The following is a 22,595-nucleotide window of genomic DNA, read 5'->3' on the forward strand; positions in this document are numbered from 1 at the left end:
TAAGATAATTCCCAGTGTGAAATACGACATGAAGGTGACAAGAGAGCCTTTGGTACGAAAATAAAGAAATTCAAATTTTCTAGATAAAATTACAAAATTAGGTCCTTTCTCAAGTGAGTTCTGGGGCTCTAACGTCCCCGACAGAATTGAAAGAAATTCAACATTTGTAATGAAACAATGAATAATTTTGCATATGTATTATTCCAATTTTGATTTAGACAACTTAACCTCTACGAGCTATTCAAGCTACCTAACGAGATCCCTCAATCAGAATACTAGAGTTGGTTAAATGATGCATATCAAGTAAAGATTCTTAGGAAATGCATGGAGTATGAACCTATTGTTGATTACTGGCTATCATGGGACGGCACCTACTAAAGTTGCTCCACTTTTTTGTGGATTAGACCTTTACGTTAAAGTTTTGGAGAATGACTCCTTAAGAAAAGCACTTGCTTCGATTCAGGAGCTCTGACAGTATTCCAGCCCTCACACAAAATGAATGACGAAGTGTGACGCATATATATATATATATATATAGGGTTTCTCCTTGTACAAATATGCTTAAATAAATAAATCGACAATAAAATGATCTCAATTGTTTGTAATTCGACTCCGATGAAACTCCCTCCATTCTTATTACTAGCTAACTAAGTTGAAGTTTAGGAGGTAGTTCTGTTGGGATATTCAGGAAAATATCCCAAAAATTATTCTATTAAGTCTTGGACTTGGAGATGGTATTATTTTCTTATTGGTCAGTGCTTATTTCATGTGTCGTTTTCCTGTTGATCAATATTGTACAAATGTTGTTTTCTATTTTATGGTACGATATGGTCTGCTTGATTAGTATATAAACAGAGTGTGTTTGAAATATAATGATTCATATCTCAGAGGCTGAGACTTGTGTTCTGGACTCAACTGGCTGGGCTAGACAGGGAAGCGGGACCAATCAGAACCCTAAGCCGTTCTTACGTGTTTGCGAGTCTTTGGTCCGATTAATAATTCGCTGTCCTCTAATAAGCAGTATTTTCACAGTATAGGAAGTTCAAAGTTGGTTTTTTTTTTCCAGTTTGTACTGATTTATGACCTTATTATCAATTGATACAATTTAAAAACGTTTCCACATAGTAACAACAAAAAATAAGAGATACTACTATATATTACCATACACTACAATGTACTTTATTTAGATCTAGAATAAATGAGAACTATTTTCCATGAATCTACATTTCAATATTTTAAATTTTGCGCAAATTTTTTCTTTTCTTTTCTTTTTTTTTTAGGAAAAAAAAACTTTTTCGGGAAGAAGAAGCAGAAGAAAGAAAGAAAGAAATTTCAATGGATTATTAAAACACATTTGGATTTAATTAATTCTAATTCATCATTAGTTGTTTCATTATCAAAAAAAAGAACTTTAAGAATATCAATGTGTTGTCTGATTTATGATGAAAATGTGTACAGAAATACAAACTATAGGAAACTTTCAATAATATTTTATTTATTTATTTATTTATTTATTTGAACATATAAATATTGAGACAAAAAAAGGGGTACCGAATATATACGAGCTATACAAGTTACACGATTTGTGTGTAAGCTGTGATACTGCTGCCCGGTTTTACAGATCGAAACAGATGGTTTTTTTAAGGGACCATAACCGGAGCCTTCGACCTGAAGGTCTAATCCATTAGAGAAACGTTAAGAGATGCAATCATATAGTAGCCGATGATCAACGATTAGTTCATACTTCATTTGTTCCTTCAGAATCCTGTAGTCTATGTACACCACCATTGGTTTGGAATGAGAGTTTCCATCTCGCGTAGGTAGATCCTTCATATCCAACAACCCGGTTAAAGCGATGGACATACGTTTTTCTTCCTATTAATTTCTTAAACTATACTAATGCTGCGAGAAGGCAGTGAGTTGAACTTCCCTGTTAGTGGACGTAGACGCGTGAGCATATGAGAGCATTTCAGAAGGGAGAGTGAACTCTCTACACACTCGGTCGTATCATGGCATTTGTCGTACAAATATGTCAAGGAATATTAAGATGACTGATTACTGAAAATGATGAATGGCAGTAGCGATAAATAAACTTAGAAGTGTAATTCACTACATTAAAAGGTGTATATCCGTGTAATTCAGTCATAATAAGATAACAATAGGTCAGTTACATGTAGTAATAATAATAAAAATAATGTGTCGAAATATGATGTAATAGATTTTGGGACTGAAGAGATTAGATAGTGTACAGAATACTCTTATGTACAACACAAATACATAGAGGCATAACAATAGTTTGATCATTATAATTATCAACATCATTCATGTGTTTGTTTCCTGTGTACTAGTATTATCGATGCTCTGCTAGAATGAATGAAGTATTCTGTATAAGTATTAAATCACGGCAATAATACAAGGCATATAACAACAACAGTTTCCCCAATGCATGGTAGAGTTGAATATATTTTGTTAAAAAAACATATAACTGAAAATGATGGACATTGAGATTGTTCATATCTTGTATTACATCTGTTACGATCAATGAGTCGAAATGAGAAATGAGGCAAACAGGAAAAAGGGTACAACGAATAAGTAGAATAAGATTATCGAAAACATTTAGTTAGTCATCTACAATGTAGGAACACGCACATACAGGCATTGGTTCAAGTTGCCATACCTCATTTGCACAACAAGACGAACATCAAATTCATAGGAGCAGTTACTTCATTGGAAAGATTGCATTTAAGGATATGATAGAGGAAGAAAGAAAGGTAGGAAGTAATTTTATTCTCACAGTTTATCGGAAGACAAACAGTGTATACACCTACACCAATATGATCGATTCTCAGCCATATCACCTAGAGTTTCCAACCACTGGTCATGATAATCCTGTGGACCCTAAAGAAGTAGTATGTATTTACCAACATGGCTCAGACCAGAAGTTACAACGAAAGCTTGATAGTGCGCCAATAAAAAAATATTTACATCATCATTAAAATAATCCAACAAAATTGTTAAATAATTTGAAATGAATGAATATCCTCTCACATACATGGAAAAGTTCATTTGACTGGAAATTCATCACTGGGCAACAACAACAACGCGCAAGCAAACAGATAATAAAAACTGAGAACTGTATAAAAATTGTCAAAATATTCAATGTTTGATCAAGCCTTAACGACAGTTAAACAGAACACAATAAGACTATACACTACCATCTTAAGTTAATACAATTATTATTCACACCAGATTACGGTAACAATAACAATATCAATGTAATTTACTGGTTTACATTATTCGATTAAGACCTATTGCGTAACATCGTTAACATAGTCTTTTTTTTTTACTAAAAAAAGTGAATAATACAGTTATACCTTTTTACTTACAACATTAGTGAATCTTCATCGACTGAGATGGTTGAGACACGTATTACGTATGCCTGAACACCGATTACCACGACGTGCAATGCTAACTGGTGTTCGGGATGGTTCGAAGAAAGTTAGGGGAGGGCCAAACCTAAATGTGCATCAGTCATTGAAGTTAATAACTCCTAGTCTGAGCCGTGTTGGTAGATGCAGACTTTTTGGTTAGGGTCCACATGACTATCGTAACCAATGGTTGGAGGCTGTGGGTGACATGGCTCAGAATCGATCACAATGGCATCGGTGTATACACTCTATGTCTTCCCTTAAACTAAGAGATTAAAATCGCTTCATATCTTTCTTTCTACGAACTAATTCTTTCTTCCTGTACTATATCCTTATATTCAATCTTTCTTTTATATATTACCACCATTGACTTAACCACTCCTATGAATCCGGTGTTCATCTTGTTGTGCTAATGCGGTAATGGCAACTTGGACCGATGCATATATGTGCCTGATCCTACGTTGTAGCTGCCTGACTGACTGAAAACAGTTGAAAGAAGTCCTAAACCAAAACTAAATTAAGTTCAGTCTGAACTAAATTTCGAAAATAATGCCACACAACCATATTTTACAATAAATTCTAAGTATTGAATTCATTTATTATACTAACTGTTAGAGATCCAGAAAACTCCTCGAAAAAAGGCCAAGAAAGGCTTTGAAAACACTGAGACGCATCTTATCCAATCAGCGTTCACTAGACGTGTTGCCAGAAACAGCAAGAAATTGAAAAGTCACATGTCAATTTTCTAACTGGATGATTACTTATACCGCTACTATGCTTAATAGCATTTCCGAATTTTCCAGAAACCAAAGGATATCTAAAATACTATTTAAAAACCCTAGATTTTCTGTACATTAACGAACTATTGGAGTTTTCTTATGTATTTCGCGCCTTTTTTCTCGTGTTCATGCACTGTGTAGATTATTTATTTCAACACATAAATATTGGTACAAGAGGGCGCCAAATATATATGCGCTACACCATATTTGTGTGCGTGTTGGCTGCGATACTACCCGGGTGCCCAAACCGAAGCAGGTGGTTTTCTTAGGGGGCCACACCCCGAGCCTTTGACCTGAAAGTCTGATCCACAAGGCAGTGGAGCATCGTAAGGAGATGCAGTCCCATTGTGGCCGGTGACCAACGATTGGTTCACAAGTCATTTGTTCCCTAAGGATACTGGAGCCCATGTGCAACATTGGTTTGGAATCCGGTTAAAGCGCCGGACATTCGCTTTTCGTCCTCTCAGTTTCGTAAACAACACCCCCGCCACGAGAAGGCAATGAGTACGACTTCCCTGGCAGAGGCTATATACACGTGGCCGTGTGAGAGCACTTAGAGAGGGAGGGCGGGCCCACCGCACTCTCGGTCATACCAGGGCATTTGGGGGTTACTAGAAGAGCTTAGGAACCGAATATAGCGTTCTCTTAACAACACTTATCACCGAGAGAAAAAAGATCGGATCTAAAAAGTGATTTACAAAAGCTGAAATCAATTATTTCTGTAGACAACAAGAAAACTAGATAGAAAGAAATAAAGCAAACAACAACAACAACTTGTCACATTTTTCATTAGTACAATAAGAAGAAATCAACAATTATGCATAAACATCTGTTCATTATATATAATTTAGATGATACATATTCTATACTAGGACAGTTCAGCCTAGCAACTATATGAAAAATCACACGATTTACTTAATAATAAACTAAGTACTGCGACAAAAAAACAACACAAAAAATGGATTATTTTGAAATGTATCTCTTGTATTTCATAATATCTGATAAAAGGTAGTAAAATACTATTATGCTTTATAATAAGCGGTAGACATGGTTACCAATACAAAAAGAAAGAGATGAATCAATCACAAAATCAATAAGTGTTCCATTTCAATAGATTACTTAAAATGTTCAAATAGAAATTAAACTCTCTCTCTCTCTCTCTCTACTATTTATTCAATTGATGATAACTATATAATTTAAAACAATCTAACATGATATTATTGTGTGTATGCAACGGTTGAAGCTATCACGAGTTTACTTAATCTGAGAACAAGAAACAACATTCGGTGACCAAACACCACTAAGCTAGCTATTTGACGAGTCCAAGCCCCGATAACTAGACGAAGAAGTTCAAGATTCGAATGGGGAAGTATAGTCTGCAAACATCCAGAAACCAGCGATAACAACAAACACAATTCAAAACGTATATATATACAGTACAAAACCGTCCTTGGGGAGAGTTACCAAATAGCATACTAAAAGACGCAACGGACCAATAGGATTTAAGATAATTCCCAGTGTGAAATACGACATGAAGGTGTCAAGAGTGCTTTTGTCGCGAAAACGAAGAAATTCGAATTTTCTAGATAAAATTACAAAATTAGGTCCTTTCTCAATTGAGTTATGGGGATTTAACGTCCCCAATAGTGTAGGGTTGTATTTCTGTGTGAAACTTAAAGAGACGGAATTGCTTAAATCTGCTACGGCCGAGAGTACGAAGAAAGAGCTCTCCCTCTCCAAATGCTATTACATGGACACTGGTATACAGCCACTACCAGGGAAGTCCTATTCACTGCCTTCTCGCCGCATTACTATTGTTTACTAAATTGAGACGACGAAAAGTGAATGTCCATCCCTTTTACCGGGTTGGTGAATATGGAGGATCTACCAACGGGAGTTGGAAAACCCTCATTCAAAATCAATGGTGCACATGGGCTCCACGATCCTGAGCGAACAAACGGTGTGTGAACGGATTTTCGGTTACCGGCTCTCATGGGATTGCAACTCCTCACGTTGCTCCACTGCCATATGGATTAGACATCCAGGTGAAAGGCTCGAGGACTAGCTCTCAAAGAAAACTATCTCATTCGGTTTGGCCACCCGGGCAGCATTCCAGCCATCACACAAATCAAATGATGAATATAACACATGTAAATTTGCTGCCTCATTCTACCAATCTTCATATGCGAATTTCGCAAAGCCTTTTTACATTACACTACACTGATAGAAGTTTATTAATCAGATAAAATCTAAAAGATGACGAACAAAATTTAAGCGGTTAACACCAAAATCCATTTAACATTGCATTAATACACGATAAGTGGGTGAAAGACCGTGAACAGCAACATATTCACACAAATCACTTCTGAAGCATGAATCAAGTCAATCCTAACAGATCTAGTGTTCATAGGAATTTATTAGTAAAACTACCAAACAGTGATGCAATACTCTGTAGTCTACAGTATCTGAACAATTGGAAACAGTTACCAAAACATATTGAACTGATGTTTGTTCAGTTATTACTCATAAATAATAGTGTATATAAACAAATTAGAAAAAAACAATTTTATTTTCGCTCCTTCTCACGCTCCCCCCTTCTCCTATCAAAACATAAGGTTAAGTCATGTAGGCAGTGAGTAAATTACTTATGACTACAAATAAACCTGGTTGGCGAATTCTCACTAATTGTTATAAACCATCTTAGGATCGAATCTTAAGACACAAATATCTAGAGAACCAAATTGGTAAAGCGTTGATATAGTGGAAGAGAAATCCATGAAGCGCAATAAAACTAAAGTTTGGAGGGGAAAAATAATGAATAGTAGGTTAAAGATGCAACGAAACAGTGAAAGAAAACCAAGGGACCATTAAGAAAATGTTTGATAAGTAGTAGCGTTCATAAACGACCACATATTTTAGTCATATCAAACTATTTAATTAAATAGTCATTGACAAGTTAGTTCATATTGGTGGCGATCACATTTTTTTCTCTGAAATCTTTATGATACTCAAAGAAAATTAGTAGACAATAAATGACTGTTAGCGGGACATATGTTTCGTGCACGATTGCGTCGGTGCACGCTGATTGGCTAATTCTTATCCAATCAGCGCTATTCGATACTTGGAGAACACTCTAGAATCTTCTCATGTAAAAACTATTCCTGTTAAACCGTGTTCTGACTTGAGGACTTGTCGAGTGAATTGGTGTCTAAGACTAGCAAACAACAGGAATAGCTGAATCGTAATAAAAGAGAATTATAGTAATGACAATAAAATCTAAGTCAGTGAAATCAAGTATCTAACATTTAAAAAATAAAGCACAACTTGTATTCATGTCTTACCTGCATGGTTTACACCAACGATTTTGATGCTCTAAACCAAAACGTGCACGACATTTTTTAGCACTGCTTATATCCGTAGAGTTTGTATTACCTACTAATACAGATAGTCTATTAGTACGCTCTTCATTTGAATCGGAATTGCCAAAATCCCCACCGGATTCCGAAGATAAGTGAATACCAGTATTACCAAGAGTTTTACCACTGGTTGAATGAATTTTCGTTTGTGCAACAGCTGCTGCAGCTGCCAATTTTCGTTTCTTCTTACGTCTCGAATGTATAGCATAATTATCTCTTGCTGACCAGCCAGGAAACAGCTACAACACCAAAAAGAGATTTAGTAAAAACAAGTGTATTGTAATTCATAGAACACATAGAGCATAAGTTATGGCAACACTCTTTCGTACAGAAAAGCAGACGGAATATGACTTATATTAGTGGTGACGACCGTGAAACTTATTAAGCTAGTTTCCAAACACTTTAAGACAGAAATATTTCGTTCTGTAGTAATAAGATCAAGTAGCATTCTTCAGCGGATAAATCCTGATTGTATCTTAAAGTTTAAACAAAAAGGTACTGATAACAACAATTGTCACTAACTACTTAACACACAATGCTTTTTAGTTCAAGAAGTAGAATTTATTAGTGCTCGAAGACGCCTAAAAAACAGCTCAAGAATATTGCTATTAAAAACTTTATATATATATATATATATATATATATATATATATATATATATATATATATATATATATACTATCAGAATGGGTTTTGTGGAGATTTTTAGAAATTTCACTGGTTGAAATCATGAGTCAATTGAAGCTAGACAACCATGGAAAACCTGGACGCACTGGACGGCCGTTTCGTCCTGGTATGAGACACCTCAGCAACCAGGTCTGTTGTGAGATAGGAACTCACTGAAGACAATGGTGTGCAGTGGCGCAACTTCGTGGATTGGTTGAAGTTAGACATTAACACAGTTGGATGCCGGCTCAGTGGTCTTATGGTTAAGCGCTCGCGCGCGGGACAGACAGGTCCTGGGTTCGTATCTCGCAGGGTACGGGATAGTGGATGCGCACTGCTGAGGAGTCCCAAGCTAGGACGAAACGGCCGTCCAGTGCTTCCAGGTTTTCCATGGTGGTCTAGCTTCAATTCACTCATTATTTCAACCAGCGAAATATATATATATATTGTTTGTTTGGATCTTCCAACTGATATTTATGATTGCAACTGATCAATCTCTTTTGACATATGTATGTCCTGTGCGGAATGTCTCAACATTGCCACTGAGTCACAATTATTTTGAAAAGAGATGCATGAAGACTAGCAGAGGAATCTGAGCTGCGCATTACACCTTATTTGGGACATGTCAGCTGGATGTACTCAAATTCTAGTACCGTTCGCTTCAAGCATCATCACTTATCCACTTAGCACAATGTTGAAGCATTCCGCACAGGATGAAAATATGTTAAACGAGACTGATCAATGGCAGTTGTAAACATCAATTGGAAGATCCAAATAACCAATATGTATATTAATTTTAAAAAATTTAAGGAGTCTTATAAAAATTCTAAGCCATGTAATCGTACTTCATGGAAAAAAATAGCGATGGTCGATTTTCTTCAAATACACTTTTATTACTACTATTTGGACACAAATATTGGTACAAGGGGACACCAAATACATATGCACCACACAAATCTCATTTGATTTGTGTGAGGGTTGGGATACTGTCCGGGTGCCCAAAACGAAGTAGGTAGTTTTCTTAGGGGGCCATACCCGGAGCCTTCAACCTGAAGGTCTGATCCACAAGGCAGTGGAGCATCGTCAGGAGATGCCGTCCCGTTGTAGGCCGTGACCAATGGTTGGTTAATACTCCATTTGTCCCTTCAGGGTACTGGGGCCCATGTGCACCATTGGTTTGGAATCAGAGTTTTTCAACTCCCATATTTAAAGCGCCGGACATTCTCTTCTCGTTCTCTCAATTGCGTAAACAACACCCCCGCCTCAAGAAGGCTATATACTAGTGGTCATGTAAGAGCATTTCGAGAGGGAGAGCTGTTTCTCTCCACTCTCGACCGTACCAGGGCATTTGAGAGCAACGCCGTGGAGTCCATGGAAAAAAAAGTAGCCATGTTCAATTTTCTTGAAATACACTTAGACATTTTCTTAGCCATACACACATAAGATCATTTACTATACCAGCAACATATTACCCATTAACCATACATAGCTAATATACATATACATATATCATCTGCTAGAAATGATCTGTGCAATCCATCTATCGACCAATATATATAGTATAGAAAATTATTACAATAGAATTATAAGACTGTAATTTGTTCTATTACAATTACTATTAACAAACATTGTAATATATTGCCGATAGTAACAATGATAATTATAGGGTTTTGACGAAGAAGAACAAATCACTTAATCATAATAATAATGATATTTAGATACAGAAATATACATAGATACATAGATACATAGATACCATATTACTTATCATTTACCTGATGATGAAGTTCTTTTTCTTTTCTAGCTAATTCATAATATTTTGCTTGTTTTTCACGTGATAATTCATGCCATTTTTTGCCTAGAATTTGATTAATTGCAGCTGATTCTTTTAATGTACATTCTTCTTGTACTTTTGGTCGCATATCTTTCATAAATAACATGAATGCATTTAATGGTTTTTTAATATGAACACGTTTAGTTGAATTGGAATTCGATGTTGAATTGATTATTTGTTGTTGATGAGGTGGATTACAATGATCCTTATTATTATTGTCATTATTATTATTACTTCTATGATCAACAACAACATCATCATCATCATTATCATCGTCAAAACTACTTGTCTCATTATGAGTAGTAGTGATAGTAGTAGCATTTTTGCTTTTATTATTATTATTATTACTAGTAGTAGTAGTAATAGTAGTAGTAGTATTAGTAATAGTACATGTAGTACATGTCAACGTAGGCAATTTTAAAGGATTTACTCCAAGAGGACTAGAATACATTCGATTATTACACATTTGATAATGTGATCCTGATGTATTATCTATAGATAATTCAGGAGAATTCCTTTGAAAATTATAACAAAGTGATGGATTAACAAAACATGTAGATGGAAAAGAAATTGGCAATGAATTAGTCGATGTGATTATTTCTGAATGTTTCATAATTGAAGGATCATTAATTGATTTGTGAAATCTAGTGAACAATAAGCATTTTTTTTAAAAAAGAAAGAATAAAACGGTTATACAGGTAAACATTGTAAATCATCTGCCAATTACAGGTTAATGTAATTGGCATCGGGAAAATACCTTGTAAGACCTATTGACGACACCTAAATCATATTGTGGATTTTAACAACTAGCGTGGAAATTCTGATATACCCGCGCATATGAAACAGATTTTGGAAGAAAATTTCAATTCACCACTTATAAGTAACGAACAAAATTGAATAATAAACAACGTGTATTGTGGTGGGTAAACATAATCAGCAAGTAACAGTGTTCAACATCAAGAAATTACAAAAGCGAAATTTTAAACTCAAAGTTCTTATGATTTATCTCAAGAAGAAGATTTAATATATTTTTTTTATTAAATGAATTAATCGAATAAAACATCAACATCAGGAAACATAACTTCTTCCAAAGCGATTTAAGTTGGCGGATAAAGTAAGCGCCTTAACTTATAAACATAGAAATCAAACGTGAGCTCCCAAGCAGGACTGAACTTTATTTATTTATTTATTTAAACACATAAATGTTGGTACAAAAAGGCACCGAATATATTTAAGTCACAATTCGCCATTCGATTAGTGTGGGGGCTGGGATACTGCCCGAGTGCCCAGATCGGGGCAGGTAGATTTCTTAGGGGGCCACACCCAGAGCCTTCAACCTAAAGGTCTAATCCATAAGGCAGTGAAGCAACGTCAGGAGATGTAGTTCCATGGTTTCCAGTGACCAACGATTGGTTCATACACCATTTGTCCCTTTAAGATCCTGAAACCCATATCCACCATTGGTTTGGGACCAGGGGTTTCTTACTCCCGTAGGTGGGTCCTCTGTATCCACCAACCCGGTTAAAGTGACGGATATTCGCTTCTCGTCCTCTCGATTTCGGAAACAACAATGATGCCGCGAGAAGACAGTGAGTAGGACTTCCCTGGTAGTGGCTGTAGGCACGTGGCCATGTGACAGCATTTCGAGAGAGGACTCTCCCCATTCTCGGTTGTACGAGGGCATTTGGGGGCGATGGGACTGAACTGATTGATAAGATAAAAAAAGAGCTGGAAAAAATGAATTGTCAACAAATACGATTGCTCTCTCTCACTCTCTGTGTCAATAAAGTACTTCTTACTAATATGCAGAAATATTGCCCCCAAATGCCCTGGTATGGCCGAGAGCGGGGTAGGTTCGCCCTCCCTCTCGAAATACTCTCACACGGCCGCGCGTATACAGCCTCTGCCAGGAAGTCCTACTCACTGCCTTCTCGTGGCGGGGGTGTTGTTTACGAAAATGAGAGGACGAAAAGCGAATGTCCGGCGCTTTAACCGGATTCCAAATCTATGGTGCACATGGGCACCAGTATCCCAAGGGAACAAATGGCGTATGAACCAGTTTTCGGTCACCGGCTACCATGGGACTGCATCTCCTTACGATGCTCCACTGCCTTGTGGGTTAGACCTTTAGGTCAAAGGCTCGGGGTGTGGCCCCCTAAGATAACCACCTGCTTCGGTTTGGGCACCCGGGCAGTATCGCAGCCCACACGCAATTAATGAACTGAAATTGTGTGGCGCATATATATTTGGCGCACTCCTGTACCAATATATATGTGTTCAAATAAATAAATAATAATAAATAAATGCAGAAATATTGGATAATAACAACTGACAGATGACTTAGAAGGAATCACTATTTAACGAGAACAGAGCGTTAACATTAACTTTGAAACATACCTATAACTACCGTAGTAAAGTACGAAAATCTAAACTTCACTTACGTATTATGAGATGATGCGCATACATTATCAGTGATTGAACCAAAAGACTTAAATGGTTTTAAATGACCAGAAATTTGATGAGCAACATTATCTGTGGTATTTGTATGACGTAATTTAAGTTGGGAAGCAGTAAAAGAGAATAATGGCTCTTGTGAAGTCAATACTGAAGATGATTGTGTAATATCAAGATGTGATGAAATGGAATGTTGTAAATTTGAATCGACTGAATTATTACGGGATAGTATTGGTGATAAACTACTACTGTTATGTAATGAAGATAATTGAGGTGCAGGAGTCGGAGATGATGACGCTGATGAGTGAACTGCTGCAGCCACTGCTAAACTTGAAAGAAAATGGACATGAGCTGCTGCTGCAGCCGCCGCCGCGGCAGCCGCTGCCGTAGCACGTTGAGAACAATCAGTGAATAAACTAGTGTGAAAGGAAAGAAAAAATGTAAAATAACATAAACTTGAAGGAAACTATTCTTGAATTACTAACTGAATAACTTAAAACATAATTTTAAAGAAAAAATAACAAGTGATAATTCGACAGAATGGAACTAACCTACGGTTTAACTGATTTTCTTCTGAATCTGATTTTACCGATAAGTTAGTAGTCCATGTTGATGTAGACGATCCTAATCTTCTTTGAGAATCATATGAAAGATCTTGTTCACTAAAAGAATTTGATGGAATAACAAGTCGTTCATTATGAATTGATTTATTATTGCTATTATCTAAACTTGAAAATTCCGTCAAGTGTTTGTTTGTAAAATTATCATTTTCAGTTTTTATTTGAAGATTAATTGATGAATTGAACTGATCTAATTTGGAACCAGTCAATGTACATGAACGTGAAGGCAAATTTGTCGATATTGATTTATTGGAGGCACGTAAACTACTACCGATGATCACATTATCAGAAGCGGTATTATGGATATTAATTGAATTATCAATATTTAATGGTAGAGTATTGGATAATGACTGATTACTACTATTAGTGCATAGTGATAATAAACTATCATGAGTAAGGGAATGATGATATGGATTCTGATTTGACAAAAATCGTTGATTTGAATTATTAATTTTATATAAATCTGAAATTTAATTAAATCACATAGAAACAAAATTAGGTATATGTGTATAGAAAACAAAGAGAAATGAATAAGGTTGTGTACGAAAAAACACCGAATGGAACGATGTATATACTACTAACTCAAACAAAGAGGCATTAGGATTGTAAAAACTTTAAAATTTGTTATTTCTTATATACATCGTCCCCCAAATACCCTGGTACAACCGAGAGTGGGGAGAGTTAGCTCTCCCTCTCCAAATGCTCTCACATGGTCACATGAAAACAACCACTGCCACGGAAGTCCTACTCACTGCCTTCTCATGGTATTACTGTTCTTTACGAAATTGAGAGGACGAACAGAGAATGTCCGGTGCTTTAACCGAGTTGGTGGACATGGAGAGTCTACCAAGGGGAGTTGGAAAACCCCTGATCTCAAACCGATGGTGCACGTGAGCTCCATGATCCTGAAGGAACGGATGGCACATGAACCAATTGTTGGTCACCGGCTACCATGGGCCTGCATCACCTAACGTTGCTCCACTGCCTTATTGAACAGACCTTTAGGTTAAGGCTCCGAGTGTGGGTCCCTAAGAAAGCTATCTACTTCAATCTGGGCACCCGGGCAGTATCCCAGCTCCCACACTAATCAAATTATTTATGTGGCGCATATCTACTTGGTACCTTCTTGTACCAATGTTTATGTGTTTAAATAAATAAATAAGACAAATTTAACCGTTGACTCATTGTTTCAAATCTCAGTTCTACTCACTAAAACATTGATGTGATATAAATAATTTAACAATAGATGTAGAGGTCATAAGTGATGAATGAGCTCTGACGGAACTGTCGGTACTATAATCTTGACTACTATGATATTTTGAACTTTTAATTCAACTTGAAATGGCTTGAATCATTTCGCAGTTGATATTTTGATTGACATTTGATCAGCTTTGGTTGATATATGGGCATCCTATACGAACTGCCTCGATATAGCCATCATGACATAAGTTAATGTAGAATAGATGGAATGTGGCGAACAGTCTCAAATAAGTAGGAACTCGTGTCCTGAACGACACTGCTAGCCGCTTTCCATCTATTACTATATTATTTTAGATCTTTGTTTATTAATTAACTAAAGATTTGCATCGAGTTTCTAAATGAGACAGTCAATATAATTTTACCAGGAAGTTTATTTTGATTATGTTTAAACTATATACTTTGATCTACAACATCGCAATTCGATGTAGGCAATGACATAATATGCGCAGCATATGTCACAATCGTCATAGGTGGTACAGTTCCATAGAAATATAATTGCAACATTGTTTTTATTAATGCTACGACGAATTATAACAGTTAATATATGAAAAATGTATGACTTCCAAAAATTGTAGTGTCAGAACTAAATCGTTACATAAATTAGAAGATGGAAACAAAATATACTGGATCAAAATCTATTGATTACTAAGTAACAACCAACGTAATATGTCGGACGGATTCTATTAATCGAGGAGTTGTAACGGGACCACTAGTCTAAGTGACATGAATTGGTATCCATCAGTAAAGTGTACATATAATATTGAAAGAACTGATCCTTTTTCAGTCGTTCCTAACCGCAATGAAACCTAAGTCTACGATATCTTGACGACTACCCCCAATTATCTAACCTCAAAAATTGTGTGAAGTGACATCATATCAGAGAGGCTATCTATGAATTCAGTCAGTCAGTCAGTAACAACGTAGAACTTCGCACGCACGTACATCAGTTCGAGTTGCCACACCAAATTAGCACAGAGATGCCGTGGTCGATTCAAATCCCGTAGTGGTAGAGGTAATAAGAGTAAAAGCAGTAATCGGAGAGATTAGTGTTTGGAGATGTTACTTAAAGAGTATAATACAGTGAAATAAACTTGGGAAGAGAAAAAAGAGACAAGAGGGAATCAGGAAGTCAAAATTTGGGAGAACACAAAGAGTGGATGCACCTGCGCCATTGCAAACGATTTTGAGCCATGTCATTCAAGGTCTCTAACCATCGGTTGCTATCATCTCGCGGTCCCCAACCAGGTAGTCTACACCTACCGACATGACTCAGTCCACTTGTCAGTGACTTCATGGACTTGTGCCATGTTTTGGTCTGGCCGCCCCTAGCTTTCTTCCAACCTACTCCTATACCACTGAACATCGCACGTCGAGGCAGTCGGTCGTTGGGCATACGTAACACGTGTCCCAGCCATCTCAACTGATGAAGTTTCACTACGTCATCAATTGAATTCGAGAAAAAATGAAAAGGCAAAAGACTTTCAAAGATATCAGAAAGCAATTCAACACGAACAAATGACAGTAAACAGCTTAACTACAAACAAAAAACAGACAGTATAAGTAGGGAGGAGAACTAATACCCACTTGCTGCTTTTATTAACTCTGAATGAAATGCAGCTGCCGCTGTGGCGGATGTCGATGACGGTGATTGGCTGAGGGCAGCTGCTGCCGCTGCCGCTGCGGCTACAGCTATAACAGAAGACGGTGATTTATTTTGTGGAGATAAATTATCATAAACATTAAAATTGGATGACGAAGGATTAGGAGTTGGAATTCTAAAAGGCACAGGTGAATGAACACTTGGTTGTGGCCAAAATGTTGATTGCAATTTTGGACTAGATGAACCAGATGATACCGCTGCAGCCACTGCAGCTGCTTGTAAAGCGACACTGTAGAATGGTCCAGCCATGAAAGCACTTAACGATGGGGAGAGTCCACCAAAGGAAGGAAACATCGGAGAAACACAACTAGTTTGACAACCAGAAGCAGACTGAAACTATAAAAAGATAGAGAAAAACGTGGTCAAGAGAAACAATAGTTTCCGTGTTTGGTGAAAGACGTTATGTTTTAAAAAAAGAAAGCAAACAAGTTATTCTGTTCAAATACAAAAAAGAAACCTATTGTCTCATTAAAGAATCAATGTGCATCTATCAGTTTACTTGCTCACATGGAGTAAGTTGTATTGGCTGAACGAACCGAGCTCTTTTGAAGTGCATCTCCGAACACCACCCTGCCTAGCTACCTAAAGTATTACAAAAGTCTAATCTTGGAACATTTAGTTGATTCTCGTTACTCCGTTTCATTAAAATCCTCCTTAAAAATCATACACACAGTCAGTAGAATCAGGTGAAAAAGAATACAGATGAGAAACGTATGTACAGTAGAGGCCATAGCTATTCATCAATCGATGCTTAACCATTGCGTACAAAAACAGTATGTTCGATCCCTTATTCTTCTTAACCTTTCTTTATATTTTCCATGACCAATGTTTTTTTCTCTACGCCTTTACAATTGTTAATTAGATCGGTATCACAAATCTATGAATGAAAACCATGAAGCACTGGACGGCCGTTTCGTCCTAGCATGGGACTCCTCAGCAGTGAGCATCCACGATCCCGCTCCCCGCGAGATTCAAACACAGGACCTATCAGTCTCGCACACAAGCGCTTAACCATAAGACCACTGAGCCGGCATCCAACTGTGTTAATGTCTAACTTCAACCAATCCACGAAGTTGCGTCACCGTACACCATTGTCTTCAGTGAGTTGATATCTCACGACAGACCCAGTTGAGCGTCATTGGCAACGGCTTCTCACTAGAACTCCAGGAAATCCCTCTTGAAGTCAGTCACTAGTGAGCAGAAGATTATTATTAGAAGGGGTTTTGTGGAGATTTTTTCGAAATTTCAATAGTTGAAATCATGAGTCAATTGACGCTAGACCACCTTGGACAACCTGGGAGCACTGCACGACCGTTTCATCCTGGTGAGACTCTTCAGCAGTACACATCCACATGGATTGGTTGACGTTAGACATTAACACCATTGGATGCCCACTCAGTGGTTCAGGGGTTAAGCGTTCGAGTGCGAGACTGAAGGCCTTAGGTTAGAACCCCGCGGGGCCGGATCTTGGATGCGCCCTGTCGAGGAGTCCCACAATCGAACGAAATGGCCGTCCAGTGCTTCCAAATTTTCAATGATGGTCTAACAGCAATCAGTTGATAATCTCAATCAAAAACTTAGTAATCTCCACAATCCTATACTGATAATTATCTTCATCTTATCACTTTTCACTAGTCAATTATTACATAACGTTCATTCAATATCTGATTATTTATTATTCAATATTATTCTATATTTAACAATAGACTACTATTTTCAATAAAGATAATAATTGTAAATACGATTATACAAATGAATCAAATGAAATTGTCGAGTTAATAATGTATGTAGAGAATGATTTCAAAATAACCTTTGTACACTTAACATTCAATTATTTTTTGATGAATAATTCATTGTCAAAAAAGTAGATACATAAAACAGACAATAAATTTTGAAGATGTAGAAAGAAAAAAAGAAAGAAAAGAGAAAAACGAATGAATAGTTGACATAACAATTAAAAATGAATAATTTAGAATAAACAACTATATATTTAGAGTAGTATTATAATAGGCGGTATCTAAAATCTGATACTGAAACATGGTAGTATACTACGCGCCAACCCCTCCCCCCCCCGCCTTCAAATAACTACTTGAATGTATATAATTGAGCTATCGAGTAAAATGCACAAATACTCATATATATATCATTATAATCCTTAAGAAATGAATCCATTTCTTAGCTAATGAAATGCACTTACCTTTTAGATCAATTCTGATGGTTATTAGTTAACATTCTCACGAGACTACACCTTCTGATTGTCTTATCATTATCAAAACTGATAATGTAATGATAAATATAATAAATTGTATTACGTACTATATATCTAAAATCTTTAAACATGACTAATTGATTAGAGAAACACTTATATATCTTATCAGAATGGGTTTTGTGGAGATTTTTAGAAATTTCACTGGTTGAAATCATGAGTCAATTGAAGCTAAACCACCATGCAAAACATAGAAGCACTGGATGGTCCAGTTGGTTAAGCGCCTGGCGCGAGACTGATAGGTCCTGGCTTCGAATCTCGCGAGGTGAAGGGATCGTGGATGAGCACAGCTAAGGAGTCCCATACTAGGACGAAACCGCCGTCCAGTGCTTCCAGGTTTTCCATAGTGGTCTAGCTTCAATTGACTCATGATTTCAACCAGTGGAACTTATATATCTGATTGTAATAACTAAATACAAGATTCCATCATCAACAGCCTTCTCTAGGAGAGAACAAACCAGCTTCCAGCTGAAGAAAAAATTAGGAAAATACGATGGAAATGGATAGAACATACATTACGCAAATAATCAAACTACACCATGAGACAAGCCCTAGCTTGGAATCCTGAAGGGAAGTGGAAAACAGGAAGGCCAAAGTACACATTACGTCGGAAAATAGAAGCAAACATGAAAAGGATGAATAACAATTGGAAAGAGCTGGAAAGAATTGCCCAGGACAGAGTTGGATGGAGAATGCTGGTGAGCGGCCTATGTTCCTTCACGAGGAGTAACAGACGTAAGTAAAGTAAGTAGTAAAGCAAGATCGTGAATGCACACTATTGATTGGAATACAAATAAACAACTTAACCCAAATAGCTTTGCGTTGATACTTTTAATATCAGCTAACCTTAAATGCTGTAACCAATCTATCATTTCAAGAATTTGAATATATATATATATATATATATATATACTATTATTGAGAAGTCTGTTAGTAAGTCCATTGAGTCAAGATTATTCCAGACTGACAATTTACAACTAATGAATATTATTATTATTATAAAGACAACTTAAGATGGTATCATTTTATCAATAAACAGAGTATATACTATAGTTTTTATAATTTTGCAACATTGATGATAGACAGAAGAATGGTGTGTTCACTATTGTTTTCTTTTTCATTCTTGTATTAAAATAAGCAATCACATGCTACACTTGAATAGGCAGTAGTAGTCATAGTAGTAATAGTAGTAGTAATACGAACACGAATACACTAATTAAGTTATTTTCTTTATTGAATTCATTCATCATTTAGTTCATCAGAGAAATGATTATGTAATTGTAAACATAGACTTTTCAACAAACAATGATTTTTGAAACCAGAAGAATGGCTTAATTATAATGTAATTGAAACAGAAAAAAAACAACGGTAAGATGACATGAATATATGAAATCTTACCCGATTTGTCAAGGGATTAGCACATCGTAATACAGGATCATCTGTATTTAAACCAGTTAATGTTTCATTTAGTTGTGATTTCCTTCCTTCATTAGTTATATGAGCTGGCCTTCCAAATGTATCAGATCCACAAGAATGTGGCGATGACAATGATGAAGTAGGATAGGAGAATTGATTTTGTACATCTTGACCCTGTTGATGAGCGGCCGCTGCAGCAGCTGCTGCGGCCGCCACAGCCGCAGCGGCTGCAGCATATGAAGAAGCATTGACAGGAAATGATGGAGAACCGGTAACAAATGGCAGTGGAAAGACTAAAAAGGGAAATGAATGGACATAATTTCGAGTTATATAAACGAACAAAGTCAAAATTAAACTTCGATAAGAAGTACATAAACTTCATAAGATCAAAGAAATATTAATTATAAATTGTTGCAAATAGCCAGAGAGTTTTAATTATCCTGGATATGAAAAAAAAGCATAAAGATATGATGTAAGGTTTCTGGGTTTTTTTAACAGAAAATAATAAACGTAAATATTAGTTAATCCATCTAGATCAAAGTGCCAAGTTATATATTTTATGATTACGCAATTTGAACCATAGCTTCAAGAAGTTCCAGTTGCACGAAAACAAATAGGAGTGATGTGTTACCTTATTACATTGAAGTAAAACTTCTACTGTCAAATTGAAACAAACACAGATACATAAACGAATACGGAAATTGAAGATAAAGACAAACTGAAATATGAAGTAACATACACAGCAGAATGTTATAAATGAAATATCACCATCCTATGAAAAGAGACTATATTCAATGTAGTCAATGAAGAAAACTCAACTTAAGATTATTTTTTTCATACAAACTATGAGTATACAATGACAAGGTAATAAATCGATGACAGAGAGAGAGAGAGTGAGTGAGTGAGTGAGTGAGTGAGTGAGTGAGTGAGTGAGTGAGTGAGTGAGTGAGTGAGTGAGTGAGTGAGTGAGTGAAAAAGAAAACATTAACACTTGATAGATCAAGTGAAAATCAAAGAAAATATGAGAATAAAAAATCACTGAAATAATAAATGGATTAGAAACAAGACGGAACGAAAACATCGTAGAAACAGAAGCATATATGCATAAAGAGAGAGATGAAAGATAGTTGAAGAATATACATAGAATAGAATAGAATAGGAGACAGAGATAGAAAAAAAAAATACCACGTGCTAAAAAGAAAGAAAACATTCATAGAAGTGAATAAGTACGATATAATTTATCATAAAAATTTGATATTAATGATGACAACTGGAAAAAAAAAGAGGAAAGAGTAAAGATATTTTTTTCATGGAAAGACAAAGTTGATAATCATTATGAAAGAAGGAATATTTGGATCGGTTTGAAATCAATAACATTCCTTCTCTAATTTTCTTTCTATTGGAAAAGAGATTATTATAAGCAAATAAATCTTGAATAAAATACTTCAATTGACTAGATATACAAAAATAGGAAATAGATTTATGTAGATTATACATACATTTATGAATGAATTAAGGTAACACAGAATTTATAAATTAGAATTTGATATTAATCAACCTCTGACATTGATGCAAATGAAATTCAATAGATAAAGTGAATAAATAGACATAACTGTTTTAAACGTTTTATACTAAGTTGATTAGTATCGGAGACGGTTGAAAGAAAGTTAGAGGGGCCAGCAAACCAAAATATGGTATCAGTCCTTGAAATCACTAACTTCTAGTCTGAACCATGTTGGTAGATACAGACTAGTTGGTTAGGGTCTGCGTGACTATCATAACTAGTGATTGGAGACTCTAAGTGACATGGCTCATAATCGGTCAAATTGGTATAAGTGTATACACAGTTTGTCTCCCCTTAAACCGTGAGATTAAAATTACTTCATACCTTTCTTTCTATGAACTAATTCTTCCTCTCTCTCTCTCTCTCTCTCTCTCTCTCTCTCTCTCTCTCATATCCTTATATGCAAGCTCTCCAATGAAGTAACTGCTTCTATGAATTTGATCTTCGTTTTGTTGTGCTAATGAGGTGTGGCAACTTAGATCGATGCATATATATGCGTGATCCTACGCTGTAGCTGACTGATTAAGCACAATAGGCAGTTTTATTTCACTGAAGCAATTTCAGCGCATGGTGCAAAGCACAGATCATGACAATCCACCTATTGCATTTACTCCTTGTCACAGACTTCAGATAAATTATCATTATGGAATATTGAACATGTGAACATTAAAGACGTCTTCATGGCCACTCGTACTTCTGAAGGGCTAGTGAGAGTTTGTATATGTACCATTCATTATTGTTGGAAAATATTTAAATAAATTGCAAGTTTATGTTAACGAGTGGGTTTTGGAGTTCTAGTAAACAAGCGACTGGCAAGAAATATCTTTGCATATAAGCAGGAGTTTCATATTTCCTTGATAGTCTTTGAACGAACTACCCTAACTCAAGCTCTCATGCTTGCGTTGCATATTCACGGAACCACTATTTGTTAAGCCTTAATCTTACCTAGGGCAAACCAAGTAGTTTCCTTAAGTGACTATCGGTTTTTTGATCTTTATAAAGTGAAATTTCCCATTGAGATATTTATTAAAAAGATGTGTAGGGTGAGAAATTATTTAACGCTAATTGAAAAGAAATGCTTTTTTTTATTCGCACTTGATTTTACTGTAATGTACAGGTCAAATTATATCAAATATTTTTATCATTCCTACAATGGTAGTGGCGGCCGAATGAAAACATGACGTCAGTCTATCTAAGCATCCTTGTCTGTTGGTCTAAGTAATGCTGGTAAG

At 36.0% G+C, this 22,595-nt stretch overlaps 1 protein-coding gene across 1 annotated transcript in view; it reads right to left on the bottom strand.

Annotated features, from left to right (window-relative positions):
• Window positions 1-22,595, bottom strand: part of TCF7 (T-cell specific, HMG-box) — a 44,020-nt gene that overhangs the window by 9,494 nt on the left and 11,931 nt on the right. The window contains exons 3-8 of the mRNA XM_051217647.1: window positions 19,782-20,092; window positions 16,042-16,453; window positions 13,129-13,660; window positions 12,565-12,993; window positions 10,065-10,767; window positions 7,549-7,862 (exon numbers count right to left, since the gene is read on the bottom strand). Of these exons, the coding sequence (XP_051065065.1) occupies window positions 7,549-7,862; window positions 10,065-10,767; window positions 12,565-12,993; window positions 13,129-13,660; window positions 16,042-16,411 (2,348 nt within the window). The 5' untranslated portion in view covers window positions 16,412-16,453; window positions 19,782-20,092. The remainder of the gene's footprint in view (window positions 1-7,548; window positions 7,863-10,064; window positions 10,768-12,564; window positions 12,994-13,128; window positions 13,661-16,041; window positions 16,454-19,781; window positions 20,093-22,595) is intronic.

This window comes from Schistosoma haematobium, chromosome 5, assembly GCF_000699445.3.
Source record: "Schistosoma haematobium chromosome 5, whole genome shotgun sequence".
NCBI lineage: Eukaryota > Metazoa > Platyhelminthes > Trematoda > Strigeidida > Schistosomatidae > Schistosoma > Schistosoma haematobium.